This window comes from Vicugna pacos, chromosome 9 (genome assembly GCF_048564905.1).
Source record: "Vicugna pacos chromosome 9, VicPac4, whole genome shotgun sequence".
Classification (NCBI taxonomy): Eukaryota; Metazoa; Chordata; class Mammalia; order Artiodactyla; family Camelidae; genus Vicugna; species Vicugna pacos.
Window position 1 is genome coordinate 7,678,071 of NC_132995.1, and position 19,078 is coordinate 7,697,148.

Here is a 19,078-nt window from a genome sequence, read left to right on the forward strand (position 1 = left end):
AAGAGAGGAGGGCAGGAACCACCCACCACCTCCACACAGGCATGTAGTCCCAGGGACAGCCAGAGGAGGGTCAGTGCAGAGGCAGGCTCAGTGTCACGGTACAATGGGATGACGTCAGGAAGTGAACAGGGCAGCAGTAACGCAGAGGAGGGGCTGCCTGGGAAACTGGGGCAGGCCCCTGGGAGAGCTGCTCCAGCCTGTAACCTGGAAGAAGTTCAGGAAAGGTTCAAAGTCACCATGTCGAGAGATGCCTCTGTATGACACCCTGCCCTGTTCCTCTGTCCTCTTCAGCTTCTTCCGCAGCTCTAATCAATTGATGATGGTTGCCTAGAGGTCAATTAAGAGTCTTGAGACCTCAGATTGATTACCAGCGTCTGCTGTGGCCCAGGCTGAAGGAGCAGTGTGAGACTTGTCTCTGCTGTCCGTGACCTAAATGGTGATTCTCAACCCTGGCTGTGCTTCAAAATCTTAATATTAGAAGTGTTCAAGCTTGGGTCACACTGTGATAAACTGTGGTTTGATTGAGGTTCCCCACCCTTTTTTGAGTTTTGGGGGATTTTTCCCTCTGAAATTTCCATAGGTGATCCAAATGTGTAGCTAGGGTTGGAAACCACTCAACAGGACAATTTTCTCCTTTCCAACCTATAAATCCAGTTGTTTATTTGCTCAACAAACAATGGAGGAATGTGGTTTAGTGGTTACCATGGGAGGTAAAAGAAGCCTGAGGAAAACATTCTTCAGAAGTGGGAGCTCCAGGCCCTACACCTGGTTACTCAGCGAGTGTTTATTAAGCACCTACTGTGTGCCCTGCCCTGGTCCAATCCCTGGAATTACAGCACTAAACAGCATAGCCAGGTCTGGAATCGATAAAGCTGCTTTTTTTCACCACCCTCCAGATCCAATCTGCTTTTGAGAACTCTCCTCTCCTGTCTCTTACGGAAGTGTCCTGGGTGCTTGGCAAAGGGCCTGGTACATAGTTTGGGGTTTTTAACATATTTACTAAATGCTTGCTCCATGTCAGGACTTGTGGTCCAGGTGTTGGATGTGACTGTGACCAAGGGAGATCCAGGCACTGCCTTCACGGGTCTTGCAGTCTGTGTGTGCACGTGTGTGTGTTTGTTCTTTCTGCCTGGAAGGGGATGACAGAAGATTACTCAATGTGGCCAGGACAGCTGGCCAACTCATATCTTCTGGAAATAACATACAGGCATACACAGAGTTGCCTGATGCCCTCCTAGGGACAAAAAAAAGCACATACTGCAATCCCAGAAGAACTCAGAACCAGAAAGACCTTGTTTACATCCTGTCTCCACCACTTACTAACCTAACAGTCAAGGGACTTATTCTCCTCCAGCTTCAGTTTCATTCTCTATAAATTGGTAAAGTAAACCTCTTTCCAGATTTGTTACAAGAGTTATGGAAAGAAATTTGTCCAGGATGTCTTTGCACATAGTAAGTGCTCAAATAAATGCTAAATAAATGAAGGGTAACTAGAACAAAGTAGTTGTGAGGATTCAATGAGATAATCAGCCAACATGACTGGCATCATGTAGGAGGTGGTGGTTATATGTCAGGACAGATAGCTAGATCTTTTTTTCCTTGGGGTAAGAAAATGCATTTCACCATTTTATAGGTGATGTAAAGAAAACTATAGAGCTATCCTGTTTGGGATCCAATACTGACTGCTGCTTCTAGCCATGTGATCTTAGACAAATTACCCGTCTACACCTCAAATTCTTCATCGGTAAAACATGTAGTACCTATCCCATCCTGCTGTGAGTTTAAGTAAACTGACAGAGGGAAAGCGCGTAGAACAGCTCTTGGTACTAAGGGCTATATCGAGTTTTATGGTCCTTTTTCTGCCTTCCGTACAGCCCACAGCAAGGGCCACCACTTCCCATCTTCAGGTCCAATCTCCTAGTGGCAACCACCTCGGCCCTGAAAAGGAACAAGGAGGAGCGCGCAGGCGCGTTGGGGCAAAGCCTGGTGGGAAGCTCAAGCAGCCGGGTTGGCAGCCATCTTGGTAAAGGGCAACGACGGCAGCTTCTTACGTAATCAGTCTGCGCCACCAGTGGGCGCCGGGTGATCCCGGTCGCTTCGGGAGCGGTGGGGTAGGGCGGGCCGCGGCGGGGACTATGCGGGTGAGTGGCTGAGAGGCGTGATGGGAGAGGCGGCCGTGGCCGCGGGCCCTTGCCCGCTGCGGGAAGACAGCTTCACACGCTTTTCGTCGCAGAGCAATGTGTACGGGCTGGCGGGCGGCGCAGGCGGGCGCGGGGAGCTGCTGGCCGCCACCCTTAAAGGCAAGGTGCTAGGCTTCCGCTACCAAGACCTCCGACAGAAAATCCGGCCCGTGGCCAAGGAACTACAGTTCAATTACATTCCCGGTGCGTGGCGCCATTGGGCTGGGGGGCCTAGATATAAGTGTTGAGAAGGCTTCTGAGACTATCTGAGCCGGGTCACCGTGATGGGATCAGGGTGATGGTGATTGAAGGGAGTCAAGGCTGATAATTGGAAGGCATTGGTGTCAGAGGACAGGGATAATGGGGACCTACGGTATTAGGGTTCAGGATTCTTCAGACTCAGAAACCAGGATCCCTCCTACCATGGTGAAGGTGATCAGGACTCACTCGGACCCAGAGATCATAATTTGTGGTGATCAGAGATTACTGATTCCTAAAGGTCAGAGATCACCGTGATTAGAAATATTGATGTCATGAGTCTGCCTGAAACGCAAACTTTGAACTATCCTCTCCTAGTGGACGCGGAGATTGTCTCCATCGACACCTTCAACAAGTCACCCCCAAAGCGGGGCCTAGTTGTGGGAATCACGTTCATCAAGGTAACTGGAGCCCCCTCCACCTACCCATTTTCTCCTCCTTACTGAGTCTGACCCAGACCCCTCTTGCTGTCCCTGCTGTCCCCTGAGGCCAGTTTCTTCTCCCAGGATTCAGGGGACAAGGGCAGCCCCTTCCTTAACATTTACTGTGACTACGAGCCTGGCTCTGAGTACAACCTTGACTCTATTGCCCGTAAGTGTGGTCTGGAGGGAAGGAGGGATGCAGAAGGCAGAGGGTGGGGGTGGGGGTGCCTGTCAGGTCCCCTGTGTCTATCTGCTTGTGCTCCCCCTGCAGAGAGCTGCCTGAACCTGGAGCTCCAGTTCACTCCTTTCCAGCTGTGCCATGCAGAGTAAGTAAGCCGCAAGCATGATACAGTTAGGAGTGTGTGTGTGTGTGTGTGTGTGTGTGCGTGCATGCACATTGGGAGGGCAGAGGCTGTAACAAACAGGAGACCACATACCTGCCTGTAGACAGTTAGACTAGTTTGTTTTTTAGAGTATTGTGCATTTAAAGTAGCCATGGGTCAGCCTTGGCTGATGGGCTACCATTTTGTTTTCCCCAAACTAGGTAATCTGAGAGTTAACTGAGCATCAGTGTTCTAGACGTCTAGACTTCTCAAGTTCTAATGCTCTAGGTTTGGGCGTTCCAAGATCCAGAAGTGCTAATTTTTCTGGAGTTATAAGTTCTGAGATTCCAAGATTTGGAAGTTCTACAGTTTAATGATTCTGAAATTCTTTATCAAAGTCCTATTACTATCATCTTTTAAGGAGTTAGAATACAGACCATCTAGAATACTGGTGTTCTAGAATCCCAAAGCGTAAGAATTCCATTCTGGAGCTCTGGATTCCATTCCAGAACACCAGTGGTCTCACACAGGAGTTGGCAAACTTTTTCTGTGTAGGCCCAAATTAGGCTTGAGGGTCAGATATTCTCTGCAACAACTGCAAGTTGGCCGTTGTAGCAAGAAGGCAGCCATGGCCACTGTGTAAATGAATGAGTGTGGCTGTGTCCCAGTAAAACTTTATTTACAAAGTAGGTTGGATTTGGCCTACAGGTCATAGATTGCCAACCTCTGGTCCAGCAGATGAGAGTTCTGGAAACCGAAGGTTGTAAAGCACGAATGTTCTGGATTATACGACCTGGGTGTTCTACCAGTTCTATAAGTCTGAATATCCATTATGGCAATTTCTGAAAGTTCTAGTATTTCAAAGGAGACAGAAAATGACTTCTAGAACCCTGGGGTTCTAGGTTAAAGAGGTGCTAGTGTTCTGGGGTCCTGCAGCCCATTCTAGAGCCCTGTGCTCATTCCTGAATCCACATCCAGGTGAGGGCTCTGGAAATAGAAGGTTCTAACACGCCAAGTTTCTGTGATTCCGAGGTTAGAAAGTTCTAGAGTTCTGTGATTCCGAGGTTGGAAAGTTCTAGAGTTCTGTGATTCCGAGGTTGGAAAGTTCTAGAGTTCTGTGATTTTGTGATTCTAGTTTCTACAATTCTACATCCTGAGATTCTAACTCTGGATCCAGTGTCTGGAATCCAGAATGTTGCAAGTGTTTTTCCAAGACGTGGGTTCTCAAACACTGGGACTCTACTCCATTCATGTTCCATCACTCAGGGTTCTAGATTTTTCTGCTTTCAGGGTCCAGGTTGGGGATCAACTGGAGACCGTGTTTCTCCTGAGTGGGAATGACCCAGCCATTCATCTCTACAAGGAGGTGAGGCGGGGGAGGCGGTGGGGGGACCACTATGGGCTGGCACTGGGGCAAGGTGGGGAGTGAGGCTGGCTGCTGACTCCCAGTGGGTGGCGGGTCTTGATTCCCCCAGAACGAAGGGCTGCATCAGTTTGAAGAACAGCCTGTGGAAAACCTCTTCCCGGAGCTCACGAACCTGACCAGTAGGTAGGAGAGCCCATGAAGGAGGCCGGGGGGGCATGGAGCAGGCAGCCTCAGAGACATCAGGTGGTGGGACACAACCCCTTGAGAAATCAGGCCCACTGGGGGCCCGGGGCTGCCAGGACTTGGGAATGCTCCTCGGGAGGTGGAGGTGGGAGCTGGGACCTGGTGATGGTCCTCCGGCCCCCTCTGTCCCCCCGTCCACCCCCAGCGTCCTCTGGCTTGACGTGCACAACCTGCCCGGCACGTCCCGGCGACTCTCAGCTCTCGGCTGTCAGAGTGGTTACGTCCGTGTCGCCCACGTGGACCAGCGGAGTCGAGGTGATGGCAGGGGCAGGGCCAGGGCGGGATACCCAGAACTGAGGGCAGGTCCCTGAGTCCTCACCCTCCATGCAGAGGTTTTGCAGACGTGGACGATCCTCCAGGATGGCCCCATCTCCCGGGTGATTGTGTTCAGCCTCTCAGCGCCTGAGGGTGAGCTCTGGGCAGAAGAGGCTCCCCCTCCGCTATGTTTGTACCCCTCCCACAAAGTGTCCTACTCCCCAGCATCCCCTCCTTCTGTGTGCCCCACTCCAGCCCTAGAGCTGCAATGTGCCCCTTCCCTCCCCTCGACGCTCTTGAATTTCACTTCCAGCACTTGCCCCTGTGGTCTAGCTTTAGCTTTTACCCTGGAGTTAAACCTCTGCCTTTCCCTCAGTCCAGCCAGCCTTCACATGTGACTTGCTCTGATCCCTCCTCTGGGGCCTCTTCACTCTGTCTCTTGCCACCGTCCAATGCCAGACTTTTCTCATGGACTCAACACTGTCCCCGCCTCACTCGGGGTCTCTCCTTCCCCCCACACATCAATCTGTTCCTCTTACTGTGGTCTGTCCTCCTCCAGAGGTGCTCTTGGCCTGACCTCCGCGTCTGTCTTGCCCCGCCCACTGTGGCTTAGTCCCTGATGCTCCCACTCTGGTCTAACCGCCCACTTTTCTGCTGTCATCTTACCTCTGCCTCTTCTGCGCTGGTGGTCTTACCTGGGACTGTGCACTTTTTAAAATGTCCTTTAAAAAGGACACCAGGAGGAGAAACAGGGGTCTGACCTCAATCAATCCCTCATGGCCTAACCTCCGACCCTCCCTCTGTATCCCCACCTCAAGTCTCTACTGAGATCCCCCTGTATTCCTCTCAGGTACTGGGGGTGGGGAGGCGGAGGAGCCTGGAAGTTGTCCCCTCACACCCACCCCCTCCCCTGATTCATGTTCCTTCTCCAGAGACGGAGGACAGGCCCCAGCGGGAGGAGTACAGCGTGCTGGTGGCCAGCATGTTGGAGCCAGCGGTGGTGTACCGGTGAGGGGCCTGCACGCATGGGTGCGGGCTGCCCTCTGGCCTTTGTGCTGTGGCTGAACCTTGTCATTCTCTGCAGACAGTAAACCTTTGGGTGAGGTGGTTCAGGGCTGGGCAGGTAAAGGTGTTCACGTATCCAGGAGGGGAGCACCAGTGTTTAAGTCTAGAACCTGTAGGGGATTTGCTGAGGCCTTGGGGTGGGAACTACTCCCCCTGGGCCAGACGGACAAAGCATATAGGCAGATGTTTAACCCCTGGCTCCATGTAGGAGAAAGCGCTGGTTTATGGTGTCTGCTGATTTCCATGGTGTCAGTCTTCCCACCACAGCAGATTTTGAGCCACTGATGTGATGCCAACCCACTGGCAAAATTTCTGAAAAATTCCTCTCAGCTCCCAAGAGCCAATTCAAGCCAGCTGTGCACACCTCGTGGGCAGTGAAGTGTCTGGGCTGGGGCCGAGCTCTCGACACTGTGTGGGTGTCCAGACTGGAGACCAGGGGTTCCCAGAAGAAACAGTGTGGGTTTCCATTTGGGAGTGAGATGTTCCTACCTCCAGGGAACAGTGCGGGTGTCCAAATCAGAGATGTGGCTATGAGGGTGCCCCGCTTGGAGACAAGGATGTCCAGGCTTCAAGAGGAACAGTGTGTCCAGTACTGAGCCGGGGAGCCTGGTGAGGGTCCGGGCCTAAGCATAGTAGATGAGGCAGTCTGACCTCAGCCTCCCCGCTGCCATCTGATCCTCAGGGACCTGCTGAGCCGGGGCCTCGAGGACCAGCTCCTCCTGCCTGGCAGTGACCAGTTTGACAGCATCCTCTGTGGCCTGGTCACTGACATCGATTTGGATGGGCATCCGGAAGTCCTGGTGGCCACCTACGGACAGGTGAGACCTGAGGGATGGGGCCACTGTCACCCGCCCTCTCCACTCTCCCCCTCCTCCCCATGTGACCCTAACCCCTCGCCCCCACAGGAGCTGCTCTGTTACAAGTACTGCGGCGCAGAGCACGGGCTCCCCGGGGCTGAGCCTGGCTTCCGCCTGCTGTGGCAACGGAGCTTCTCCAGCCCCCTGCTGGCCATGGCACACGTGGACCTGACCGGGGATGGGCTGCGGGAGCTTGCCGTGGTCTCCCTGAAGGGCGTGCACATCCTGCAGGTAACCGGGGTCCCCTGAGGTGGGGAGTGAGTGCCTGGCTTTTTGAGGGCGTGCTCTCAGGCAACATATCAGGGAGAGGGGAGAAGCCACCCCCGGGATGGATCCAGCAGACCTCAGCCCAGTCCCCCAAGGAGCCCTGGAGCCTGAGCCAACCTGCAGCCGAAGGGGTTGTTGGCTGCCAGCCCATTCCTAGGGGAAGAGGTGATCTATTTCTGGGAGGTGGTCCCTGTAGGTCAAGAAGGAGTAGCTAGGGGCATTCATAGCAGGGGATGCAGCACTAGCCTGGTGAAGGGGACTCCGGTGTGACATCTGTCACCCCCAGGCCCCCTGGCCTCCCTCAGCCTCCTGAAAGTCTGTCCTTGTTCCTCCTGCTTTGTCTGACCCTTTCCCTTCCCTGGGTCCTCGCCTGGTTCTGCCCCCGTGACCTGACCTCCACCTTCACCCTTCCACCACTCCACCCTCCAGGTCAGGCGTGGACGTGCCCTCCTTCCGCAGCCTCCCCCCTCCCTCTGCCTGTGGTCTAACCTCCAGCCAGTCTCCAGCTCTCTGCTGTAGTCTAACCTCTGAACTTCCCATTGTGCTCATGCCCTTGAACAGTGGTCTAATGTCCAGCCTTCTCCTGTACTTTGACCTCTGACCCTCCCACAGCAGTGTAACGACCATCACCCCTGTTATGAAATAATACCCAACCTTTCCAGTGGTCCAAGGTCCAACCTGGAACCCTCCATTGCTGGTTTTTTAAGAGATGTACTTTATTTTTATTTATTTATTTTTAGATTAGGGGGGTGGCAATTAGGTTGACTGATTGACTGACTGATTGATTTAATGGAGGTACTGGGGATTGAACTCAGAACCTTGGGCATGCTAAGCACGTGCTCTACCACTGAGCTATACCTCCCCCCTCCTTTGCTGTTTAACCTCCAAATAATACCATCTGACCTCTGACCTTTTCCCTATACCCCCCCGCCCCCTCTGGCCATGGTGTCCCTTTGTTACTCAATCTAGTGTTTGCCTTCCCCATCCCTCTGGCCTGACTCCTGGATTCTTCCTCGTGTGGTCTAACCTGGGATCTTCCTACTGGAGTCTAACCTTACTGTGTCCTTTGCGGTCTCTGCTTGGGTCTTTTTCTACAGTCAGGTCTTCTGTGGGATGGCCCGGGTTAGACCTCATGAAGACAGAGGTTGGACCCCAGTTCATGTGACAAAGATGGGAGCCCCAAGTAAAACAGAGGTTAGACCCAGTGGAAGAGGCTGCGGTCCAGCCGTGGGAGAAAGGGCTTCCATTCTCCCGTGGTCTCAGCATCCCAGCATCTCTCATGTGGTCTGTTTTAAGCCAATTCACTGTAATCTCCTCTCTGTCCCTTCTGTTAGGGTCTAACCTCAGACCCTCCAACCAGAGTCTAGTTCTGTCTGCCCTGTGGCGATATGTCTCTTTTCCACTTGGGTTTGCTCCTTCTCTGTCCTGTTGGCCTGTCCTTTTCTGCCAGGGTCTCACCTTTTGTCTCCCATGCTGTGGTCTCACCTGAGCCTCCCTCCAAGGTCACACCTCACTCCTGTATCATGCGAGCTCTTTTGTCTTCATCCAGCCTCATCCCCTACAACCGAGTTCCAACCTCAGACCTGCACATCTGGGGCTAGGCTTTGTCCCACGCACTGGAAAGTCATTGAAGGCCATCCCCTGGGTCTGATCTTCACCCTGTCATCAATAGCCGTTCCCCGCCACACACACACAGTGGTCCTCTCTCCGAGCTCCCAGCCCTTGGGGTGTCTAACACACAGCCCTCCAGCTCTGTCTCAGCCCTGCCCTCCTCCTCCTCTTCTTCCCCACAGCACAGCCTGATCCAGGCCTCGGAGCTGGTCCTGACCCGGCTTCGGCATCAAGTGGAGCAGAAAAGGCTGGGAGACAGGGCAGGTCCAGGGTCTGCTGAGACCCCCACTTCCTGAGCGCCCACCCACTGCCCACCCCAGGCCTGCGACAACTATTGCAAGGCTCACCTCCAGCCCTCCATGGCAAGGGAAGCATCCTGAAGGAGATGGTCCCCCAGACCCTAGGGTGGTGGAGCTGTGAGCCCTGCTCGAGTTCCACCCTGGGGTGCCCTGTGACCACAGTGCTCCCCTCTCTGCCTCATCACCCCCATTTGAAAATGGGATGATCTCACCCAACCCCCCTTTTGCCCCTGATGAAAACTGGTCAACCAATGATTCTTTCTGTGTCCAGCAGAGCTGAACTTGCCCTTGTCTTCATTCTTTCGTTCCCTGGGTGTTTGATGAGGGGCTGCCGCGTGCCAGGCTCTGTGTTGGGAGCTGGACTCGCCTTGGAGAATGGAGGGAGGGGAATCCGGGGAGAGAGAATCCCAGGTCAGACTCAGAAGCAGGACTGACATAAGAGCATAATGTAGATTTCAGAGAAGAGGAGGGGAGGCCCTGCAGAAAGGCTGAAGTTGAGCCACCTGGGAAAAGACTGTAGACCGTAAGGGCGGGGTCTGTAGGGTTAGACCTCTGTGAGTGAACTGGGGTTGGACCCCAGCAGAAAGCTCTGGTTCTGAGGTCAGGGAGCAGTGGGAAGGCAAGGAAATTGAGCCTCAGAAGAAAGCACGTGGGTATAAAGAACTGCTGCGGGGACCCCGCGGTCAAATTGGAGTAGAGCGTCTGAGGCTCGACCACCTAAGAATAGTGCTGGAGTTGGACCGTAGCAAACATGACTAAGATGAGACCTTGTGCTGAGGGCCAAGGTTAGAGCCCCACAGAAAGTGACTGAGTTTAGTTCCCATCTGGGGAGTACTGAGACGACACCCAGGCCATAGGTCCCTGGATATACCACACTGGGAAGGACCCAGTTAGAGCTCAGTGAAAAGCCCAGGGGTTGGGGAACCAGGGAGTTGGAGACAAGGCTGATTTCCCTGGCCTGTGGCTGTAGGAGTTGCCCCGCCTGTGGAAGGAGTCAGAGGCTTACATCTTAGGGACCAGTGGAGGGCGGGGAAGACAGAAGAAATCTTGCCAGGAATAGAATCTGGGCCAGGCGGGTGGGGGAGTCATTCCTGAGCGGGGTCCAGGCTGGTGGGGAGGGTGGGCTGCTTCCTTCCCGGGGCAAGGGTTGGGTAGGACTCCTGGTTCCTGGGAGGGACGGGCGGGCACCACAGTCAATCAGACCATCTGTCTGCCTCCTCCTGTGGAAGTCCACCTATCAGCCTGACCATCTGCACCGACCGTGAAGACCAGACTACCAGTGCCCCACAGTGGGTTTTCAGGAGGCAGAAGCCCACCAGTTCCTGGCCACCCCTTCTTCATCTCACCCCCAGAACCCAAGCCCAAGCGTGGGAAGTCTCAGGGAGCTGGCACTAGGTTGTCTGCCTCCTCTCCTGGCAGTGGGCCCGAGGGTGTCCAGCCTGAACTGGCAGTGGGCACAGGCCATTGGCACGAGCAGGTCTCCCTCCCAGCACCAATCTGCAGAGGCGGAGTATTCCGCCACCTGCTGTCCTGGGTGTGAGTGGGAGTCTCAGGTGGGAGTCGGGGTGTTTAGTTCGTGATGATGTGGGTCTGTGGAGTGTGTGCGTGTGCGTGTGTGTGCATGTGTCCACATGGGGCTCATGAGTTTGTATATTTGGCGCCCGCCTGGTCCTTCGCAGCTCACTTCCTGACTTCCTGCCAGCCCCTCGATCTGGGACAGCGTGTGGTGTAGCAGTTAAGGGTGGAGAACCCGAAGCCACACTTCACCACTCTGGGCATCAGTTTCCCCACCTGTAAAATGGGGCTTAAAGCACCTACCTCATGGGGCTTTTAGGAGGGTCAGTTCTGTCGATGTATGCCAAGCGCTTTTAAAAATGTTGGAACAGTGCCTGGTACATGGTAAGGGCCATATGAATGGCAACTTGTCATTATTATTAAGGAGTGCCTTTGTGGTTGTTTCTGGCTGGTTTTGTGGGGTTATGTCTGCCAGCGCAGCATGTGAATTTGGATAAGACTCTAGCTAAAAACATTCTTGCCCTCCCCCCTCCCAGGTTCTGGGAGCCTGGAACTATTTGTAGCTGTTTTGCCTCTTTGGCCCTTGTATGGATCAGAGGCAGTATGTGTGTTTAGGGGGGTAGTGTGTGGGGTTTGCGTCTGAATGACCCCCACAGCCCACCCCTCAACACACACACACACACAAACACACACACTCTGCCCTCTGCCGCTGTCCCTTGCCTGTGGTGCTGAACACAGAGGGTGGGTGGGAGGTTTGGGCTGCCTCATCCCCCACCTCCTCCTGCCCCTCCTCTCTCCAGGCCCCTCCCTGCCTCCCGCGCCGGCCTCCCCTCTCCCCGCCTCCTCCTCCCCCGTCTCTCTCCAGCTCCTCCTCCTCCCTCCCGGAGCTCTCCCCCGTCTTTCCTCCTCCCCCTCTAGCCGACTCCCCCTCCCCCGTGTCCCTCCCCACCTCCTCCTCGCTTCTCCTCTCCTCCCTCTATCCCCTCTCCCTCCCCTCTCCCTAGCTCTCCCTCTGTCTCCAGCTCATCTCTCTCTCTCTCTCTCTCCCTCTCTCTGTCGGGCGGAGTCGCCCACCACTGCCAGCCCAGTACTGGGGAAACCTTCTCTAGGCTGTAGCTGCAGGTAAGCGATTCCCAATGAGGGGGAGCTTGGGGGAAGGATGGTGCTACACCAGGTGGGGTGCGGGGGGGTGGCATTTGAGAAGCCAGGAGCCGCTTCTCCCTAAGCTCGGTTATGGGGGACACGGGGGGGGGCTGCACATCCTGGGCCCAGGTACCAGTGCCCTAACATGGAGTGGGGGGTGCCACCAGCAGCCAACATCCTCAAAGCCTCCTGCATTTCAGGGAGCACAGTGGGCTGGGGAGGGGATGCCTCCTGGGCACTGAGGGGGTGAGGACACCCCACCCCGTCTGGGGCAGTACCCACCCCCACTGCGTTCTCTGCCTCCGTCCCCGCCTTCCTGTGTCTGAGTCTCATCTTTCTGTGTCTCCACATCTCTCAGGGGTCTCTGTCCTGCGGGGTCTGTCCGCCTCTCTGAGTCCCTTTCCCTGTCTCCATCGGTCTCTCACTCTGTCTCTCTGTCTCTCTATCTCTGTGCCTGGGTTTGTTCTGAGTCTTTCTGGAGCTCTCTCTCTCTAAGTCTTTGGGTTCTTTCTGTCTTCCTCTTTTGCCATCTCTATGTGTTTCTCTCTGTCTGTGTCTCTCACTATGGTCTCAGCTTTCCTGTGTCTCTCTCTCTTCCCATCTCCGCGTGTGTCTTCCTCTCCCTTACCCGTTTCTCTCATCTCCATCTCCGTCTCTAGGCACCTGGTCTCTGTTTCTCTCGCTCTCCTCTTCTCTTCCTCTCCCTGGTAGTGGATTAACTCTCATCCTACACACCTTCGTCTCTGCCCCTGGCCGGAGGAGACCTGAGGAAGATCCCCCCCTCAGAGTGGGCTCCCCTAGAAGGCATGGAGTCCCCCAAACTCCTCTCCCTTCTTCAGCCGAGCTCCCCCCATCCTCCCAGCTGGCATCCGCCCATCCCTCCCCTGAGGACAGAGCTCCTCTGCTCTCCCTTGCCTTGTTTCTGGCATTCAGAGTCCAGTCCTTTTTGCAGTCTAACCTGTACACTTTGTAGTGGAGACAACCAGTCCTGTCTTCCATCCAGTCTCCCGAGTCCTGGTTCATATCAACAGGACCAGTCCTTCCTGCAGTCTAACTTTCATACCTCTTTTGCCATTTGTCCATTTCCTGACTCATTCATTCTTTTGGCAATTACTGAGCACTGTTCCTGTTCCAGGCACAGCTCTAGATAGCCAGGTCTGACCAGGCCAGTCCTTCCTGCAGTCTCGCCACCATCTCTCTCATAGTGTGCCAGCCTCAGACTTGTCTCTCAGTAGGAATAGATCATAGAAGCTTCTCCACCACCCCTTGGGGGCTCCAAGAGGGCCCTTCTGAGTCTAGAGGTCCCTGGCCAATACGTTCTCTTCTTTCCTGTGGGGAAGGGGACCCCAGACAACGCGGACAAGATGAGTGACAAGGGGAGAGGTGTGGGGCTGAGCTTGTGATAGGGTGAGGTCCTCAAGTGCCCACTTGGGGCTCCAGGTGAGATAAAATGAGCATGCACTCTCTCTGCCCCTGACTTGAAGCTGTGAGACTTGGCCAGGCTATTTCCCCCTCTGGACCTCAGTTTACCCATTGGCGTATCATAGCCTGAACCCTGGGACTGTGTGCGAGTGTGTGTGTGTGTGTGTGTGTGTGTGGAATTCCCCAGGCTGGGACACTGTGTGCTGGTGGGAGAGCCTGGCTTACCCTGGGGCTGTCACCGTGCGTGTGAGAAGGCTGTTTCCCCACGGAGGGGCAGACAGCAGGCACCCCCTGCCCCTGCTGTGAACACAGTCAGGAAGCGGCTTCCCTCTCACCAGTGGGAGGGGCATGAAGGAGGGGTTCCATCTGGCCTACCAGACTGGCCACCCCCACCCCCTGCTCAGGCTTGGGGTCCCACTCTACCAGTGGGTCTCTGAAGGGTGTGTGAGGAAGACCTAGGGTATTCCCCCAACTGGCCTAACTGGCCACTGGCCCGCGAGGCTGGGGAGAGATGACCCCAGGGGACAGTGCCCACCATCTGCCCTCCAGAGTCCACCCTGGCCTCAACCTGATCCTTTTGCCCCTGGATTCTAAACCCAGATTAGGTTCCAGGGCTGCTGGTGGAGTGAGAGAGGCAGAGGCAGGGGCCTCCAGCAGAGGGGACCCAGCTGTCCCCAGTGACAGGGCTCAGACCTCTTGGTCTTTCATTTCACAAATATTTATCTAATGCTTGCTCTCTCTGACCCCACCTCCCTCAAGCCTCAGCAGGAGGAAAGCAAGTTTTGCAGGAAAAGGCATTGAACCAGGCTGCTTTGCCTAGTGCCAGGGCAAGGGGGGCGAGCCTCAGGACACCCACTGGCTGACCCTTGTCTCCCTTTAGGACTGAGGCAGGGGGGACAGGGGTTGGACTTGAGAGAGGACTTCCCAGGCCATGGTCCTTTTTCGAGAAAGAAGGAGTAAGTTGATGTGGGTGAATTCTTGACTCCCAGGTGGCCCTGGCTTCTCCTGAAAGCTGAGGAAGAGGGAGAGGGGAAGAGAGCTCGAATCTTTGCTTTGGATCCTGGTGGGTTTGTAATTATGCCTAAGTTGTTGCTAATTAGGGGGCTGCTAATTAGGTGTATCATTAGGGGCTTTGCCAAGGGGGCTAATTGTGCGGTGGCCCTTTAAGAATCACCCCTCTTCCCCGCCTACACACACACACACACACACACACACACACACACACACACACACACTCTCTCTCTCTCTCTCTCTCTCCTTCTCAGGGAAGTTCTGCCAACATTCTGCCTCCCTCCCGCAGAGGAGCCAGCTCCCAATCCAGGAGTACATGGGTGTGTCTTGGGGGCAGGCTGTGGGTTAGACTCAGAGAAGAACTTTTCAGACAGAAATGAAATTACTGGGAGAACTGAAGCTGGTGGCCAGGAGAGGGGTCAGGGAGGGTGAAGGCCCTGAGACACCTTCCCTTCCTCTCTGGCCCATTTTTTATAGGCTACTGGGTTATCAAGGCAATGCTAGGATGGGACAGAAAGAGCCAGAAGTCAGGGCCACTCTTGGTGAGAGAAACTGGGAGCTGCAGAATGGGTGCTGGGGGAATTTGGGCAAATTATTTAGCCTCTCTAAGTCTGGGTCTTCACCTCTGTAAAGTGGCTTAGGGACTCCCCAAAGTGGGAGGATGTCACTTGAAATTGAGTGGTCAGCGAAGGTGACATCCAAGTGGAGAGCTGAAGGAGAAGAGGGAATGGATACGTGGGGAAGAGTGTTCCAGGAAGGGGGAACAGCAGGTGCAAAGGCCCTGAGGCCAGAACTTGTCTGGTGTGTGAGAAGGAGTGAGGAGGTCGTATGGCTGGGGACAAGAGAGGGTGGAGGAGAGGGAGCAAGATGAGGCCAGAGACAGAATGATGGGGCCGGGCTGTGTGAGATCTGATGAGCCAGGGAGGGGCTTGGGTGTTCTGAGTGAGACCAGAGCCATGGAGGCTTCTGAATAGAAGAGGGATGTGAAGTAATTTGCATTTTTAAAGGAAACCTAGATGAGACACAGAAATAGTCACTCAAAGAGGAGGGTATAGTGGTAGAATGCTTGTTTAGCATGCACAGGGTCCTGGATTCAATGCCCAGTACCTCCATTAAAAATACATACATAAATAAATCTGAAAAAGAAAAAGAAATAGTCACTCAAACCCAGGTCCAGAGTCAGGAAGAGGAGTATTGACTGGTTACCCCACATCTAAATGGGGCAAAAAAACCCAACCCTAAGGCCTCATATGTCATGGCTTCTAAGGAATCGTGCCCCTCCCAGAGACTGGGGGATACTGGAGAGAGATGCCTGCCCCCATTGCCAGGAAGAATATGAGTGAGAGACCCTCCAGCAGCCCCTCCCCTGCCCCATCTGAGACAGACAGACAAATACCCCAACACCTGCCACAGCCCAAGTCCCAGGCAGAGGCCCTCTGAGCACCAAGTTGGAAATGAGAGGAATCACCAGATGAGTTTAGGGCCCCCAGCTCCTTGCCTTCCCCACTCACTAACTTAATCAGTCTGTGTTTTTATGTGCCTGGCTTCACTCTTCCGTGGTCTGTTTGTGAGATTCATCTGCATTGTTGGGCAAATCAGCTGCCTGCTCCCTTTTGGTGCTGTATAATATTCCACTGTGTGACTATTCTGCCATCTACTTCTCCATTTTCCTGCTGATAGGCATCTGGATTGTTTTAAGATGGGAGCTATTATAAATGAAGCTTCTGTGAACATTTGCATAATTAAAATAAAAACATTTGTCTTTTGGCAAAAACATGAGCTGTTTCTCTTGAGTACATGCCTGGAGGGGAAGTGCTGAGTCCTAGGATGCACGATGTTCTGCTGTAGTTTCCTGAAGTGGTTAGACTCCCATCAGCAGCATGTGCTGTCTTATCTTTCTCTGTCTTTCTCTCTTGGTCTCTGCCTGGCCCCTCTCTGTGTCCCTTTGTGTCCCTGTCTCTTTATATCTGTCTGTTTGTCTCCCCCAGTCTCTCTCCTTCCTCAATTCTCCACCCCTAACAAGCCTTGACTCCTGAGCAACAGAGAAGAGGTTCACTCCCCTCACCCAGACTTCCTCCTCCTTCCCCACAGGACCCTACCACCCTCCATGGCTCCCCTGGCCTTGGTGGGGTTTGCACTCCTCCTGGGGGCTCCCCCATGCTCAGGGGCAGCCACGCCGACCCCCTCCCTGCCTCCTCCCCCAGCCAATGACAGTGATGCCAGCAGCACGGGGGGCTGCCAGGGATCCAGCCGCTGCCAGCCAGGGGTCCTGCTGCCCGTTTGGGAGCCTGACGACCCATCACTGGGTGACAAGGCAGCGCGGGCCGTGGTCTACTTTGTGGCTATGGTCTACATGTTCCTGGGCGTGTCCATCATTGCCGACCGCTTCATGGCATCTATCGAGGTCATCACGTCCAAGGAGAAAGAGATCACCATCACTAAGGCCAATGGCGAGACCAGCGTGGGCACAGTCCGCATCTGGAATGAGACCGTGTCTAACCTCACACTCATGGCCCTGGGCTCCTCGGCCCCTGAGATCCTGCTGTCCGTCATTGAGGTCTGTGGCCACAACTTCCAGGCGGGTGAGCTGGGCCCGGGCACCATCGTGGGCAGTGCTGCTTTCAACATGTTTGTGGTCATTGCCGTGTGCATCTATGTCATCCCGGCTGGCGAGAGCCGCAAGATCAAGCACCTGAGAGTCTTCTTTGTCACTGCCTCTTGGAGTATCTTCGCCTATGTCTGGCTTTATCTCATCCTTGCCGTCTTTTCCCCGGGTGTGGTCCAGGTGAGCAAGGACCCACAGACGTCTCCTTGGTGCATGTATATCAGCAAAATCCAGAGGGGTAGCTTCCCGGGCTTGGAGAGTCAATTCTTGTATTTGCAGGAATGCATGCTCACATCCAAGAGGGACACCAGGTATGGTTGTGCGGGTCACGCACTGCACAAAGGCATTGGAGCCAGAGAGGGCAAGTTGGGACTGGAGTCTAGTGGGTGTTCCTAAGTCATGTCTGGATGGCACTGCAGACCCTGGGAAGGGCTCATCTGCCCTGAGTGGGATGCCATTTTGCAATATACCCATACCAAAGGGGCACATTTTAACTCTCACAAGGGCACGACAGTTGATAACAGAGTCCTTGTGATCTATGTACTGCACACTACAGTCTAGCCAGGTATTTCCCAGGTCTGTTCACTTGTTTTCCTATACTCCCTGTCTTTTGCATAATTTATTCCCTCTTTTGCATAAAGACATCCTCTATTTGCATAATTCATGCTACAGTTGCATAATCCAGCCTTGTGTTTTCTGGTAGTGCTAATATGATTTGGGTAACTTGGTGCAATTTACATAGCTTATCCACGGACTTTGCATAGATACACAACCACATCTGTGTAAGCTAACTCTGTTTGCCACATATGCTGTAGTGGTTTGCATAACTCATTCATTATTTATCATTGACTTCTGATGTTAGGATAATTTATGCCACTTCCCTGTAATGTATACTCACATCCAATCTAACATAGGTATAAACCCAGCCCACTGCAAAGACCACTTTGCATAATTTATTCCAATAGTGAGATAAAATTTAGACTCACATTGAGCTGAGTAATTTACACCCACATTCACATAATCTTTTCCCTCTCATTTATCCGGTGCCTTAACCAGCATACTACCTCATCTTCCTTTAAAACATTTGTCTAATTTATTTCCCATAACCCCTAGACTGCTGTCTACACTTGCATAGTTTATTCATGGGCCTGGCCTAATTCGTTCACATATGCATAATTTATTTGAGGCTACCCAGGATTCCTTCACACATGTGTATAATCTATTCATGCCTATCTGTCAAGTTTTGTCAGTTAGAGTTTCTTTCCAGGAAGGATCTGAAGTTAGAGGTATCAAAATTCTTTGCAGATGATTTCAAATCAGAACTGAAGGATTAGAAACCACAGTGAGGGAAGAGGGAGATGGTAGCACCAGAAGACAGGGAGGAGAGAGGGAGAGATAGTTACTGCAATTGACTCATGTCTGTAATGCTGAGTTTCCTGGCTGCCGTTTCGAAAAGTATAGAATGATGCTTCACACAGTTCTCAGGCATTGTTAAAAAAAAAATTCCTGGATGCAGTGAACTGGAGAGGTGAGAATATCCATATGGCTCTGGATTTTCTCCGGAAGAGCTGTGTGATCCCAGGCAAAGCCTGTACCCTCTGGACCTCAGTTTACACATCTGAACCATGTAAAGGGTTGAACTAGACCACTGGTTCTTAATCCTTCATACCCAATCCTCCTTTTTTATAACAAATTTTGTTAGATCCCCTTTACTCTGCTCATGTGAAATTCTTAGATAAGAGGAGAGGGATCTTCTAGCCTTAGAGTTTTTGGTGCATGGACTCTGGAACCAGAGGCCTGGGTTCAAATTCCATCTCCGTTGTTTCCTAGCTGTGTGACCTTGGGCAGGTTCTTTACCTGCTCTGTGCCTGTGTTTCCCCACCTGTAGTCAGGGGATCATCGTAGTACCAACTACAGAGAGCTGTGTGAGGATGTGGAAGGGCTTAGAATAGTGAGCTCCAGACAGAGTATATGTGAGCTCCTCTTCCCATTAACAAACTGGCCTCCACTGTTGGCTTCCCCAGAGTCAGTATCATGCCCAGACTGTGATACAAAGGAAAGTAAGATCTACTAGAACAACCTGCACTTCCGCATGTAAATTCCTCGGCATGACTACCTTCAAAGTCATGACAAAGGAGCCAGATTCTGGCACCTACTGATATATAATGAACAAGTTTGGGTTTAAAAGGAAAAAAAAGTTCAGAAACCATTCTGTGCACGGAGCCCAGCAGAGGAG

The 19,078-nt window shown here is 53.3% G+C and overlaps 2 protein-coding genes across 5 annotated transcripts in view; both read left to right on the top strand.

Moving 5' to 3' along the window:
- Nucleotides 1-2,077: 2,077 nt before the first annotated feature.
- KPTN (kaptin, actin binding protein) lies at nucleotides 2,078-9,427 on the top strand. Of its 2 annotated transcripts, none has more exons than XM_015242935.2 (12): nucleotides 2,078-2,384; nucleotides 2,757-2,839; nucleotides 2,945-3,029; nucleotides 3,132-3,186; nucleotides 4,474-4,549; nucleotides 4,659-4,732; nucleotides 4,938-5,047; nucleotides 5,123-5,200; nucleotides 5,980-6,055; nucleotides 6,795-6,930; nucleotides 7,018-7,200; nucleotides 9,030-9,427. In XM_015242935.2, the coding sequence occupies exons 1-12, from the start codon at nucleotides 2,162-2,164 to the stop codon at nucleotides 9,141-9,143; spliced, it is 1,293 nt and encodes a 430-aa protein (XP_015098421.1). In that variant the 5' UTR covers nucleotides 2,078-2,161; the 3' UTR covers nucleotides 9,144-9,427. The 2 variants fall into 2 exon arrangements, with proteins under 2 accessions (XP_015098421.1, XP_072822869.1); XM_072966768.1 differs by having other exon boundaries at nucleotides 2,078-2,300.
- Nucleotides 9,428-11,490: 2,063 nt separating this feature from the next.
- The window catches only part of SLC8A2 (solute carrier family 8 member A2), a 30,304-nt gene continuing 22,716 nt past the window's right edge, over nucleotides 11,491-19,078 (top strand). The window contains exons 1-2 of one of the 3 annotated variants that reach the window (XM_072968753.1): nucleotides 11,491-11,783; nucleotides 16,329-17,022. In XM_072968753.1, the coding sequence (XP_072824854.1) occupies nucleotides 16,345-17,022 (678 nt within the window). In that variant the 5' untranslated portion in view covers nucleotides 11,491-11,783; nucleotides 16,329-16,344. Of the gene's footprint in view, nucleotides 11,784-16,328; nucleotides 17,023-19,078 lie in introns of those variants that run through there. The other 2 variants (XM_072968755.1, XM_072968754.1) reach the window with 2 other exon arrangements.

Bases quoted from the DNA above. Each gene is read 5' to 3' on its own strand.
- KPTN (XM_015242935.2), top strand. From the start codon at position 2,162: ATGGGAGAGGCGGCCGTGGCCGCGGGCCCTTGCCCGCTGCGGGAAGAC. The intron at 3,030-3,131 runs GTAAGTGTGGTC...CTCCCCCTGCAG, and splicing joins CAACCTTGACTCTATTGCCC to AGAGCTGCCTGAACCTGGAG. The intron at 4,550-4,658 runs GTGAGGCGGGGG...TGATTCCCCCAG, and splicing joins CCATTCATCTCTACAAGGAG to AACGAAGGGCTGCATCAGTT.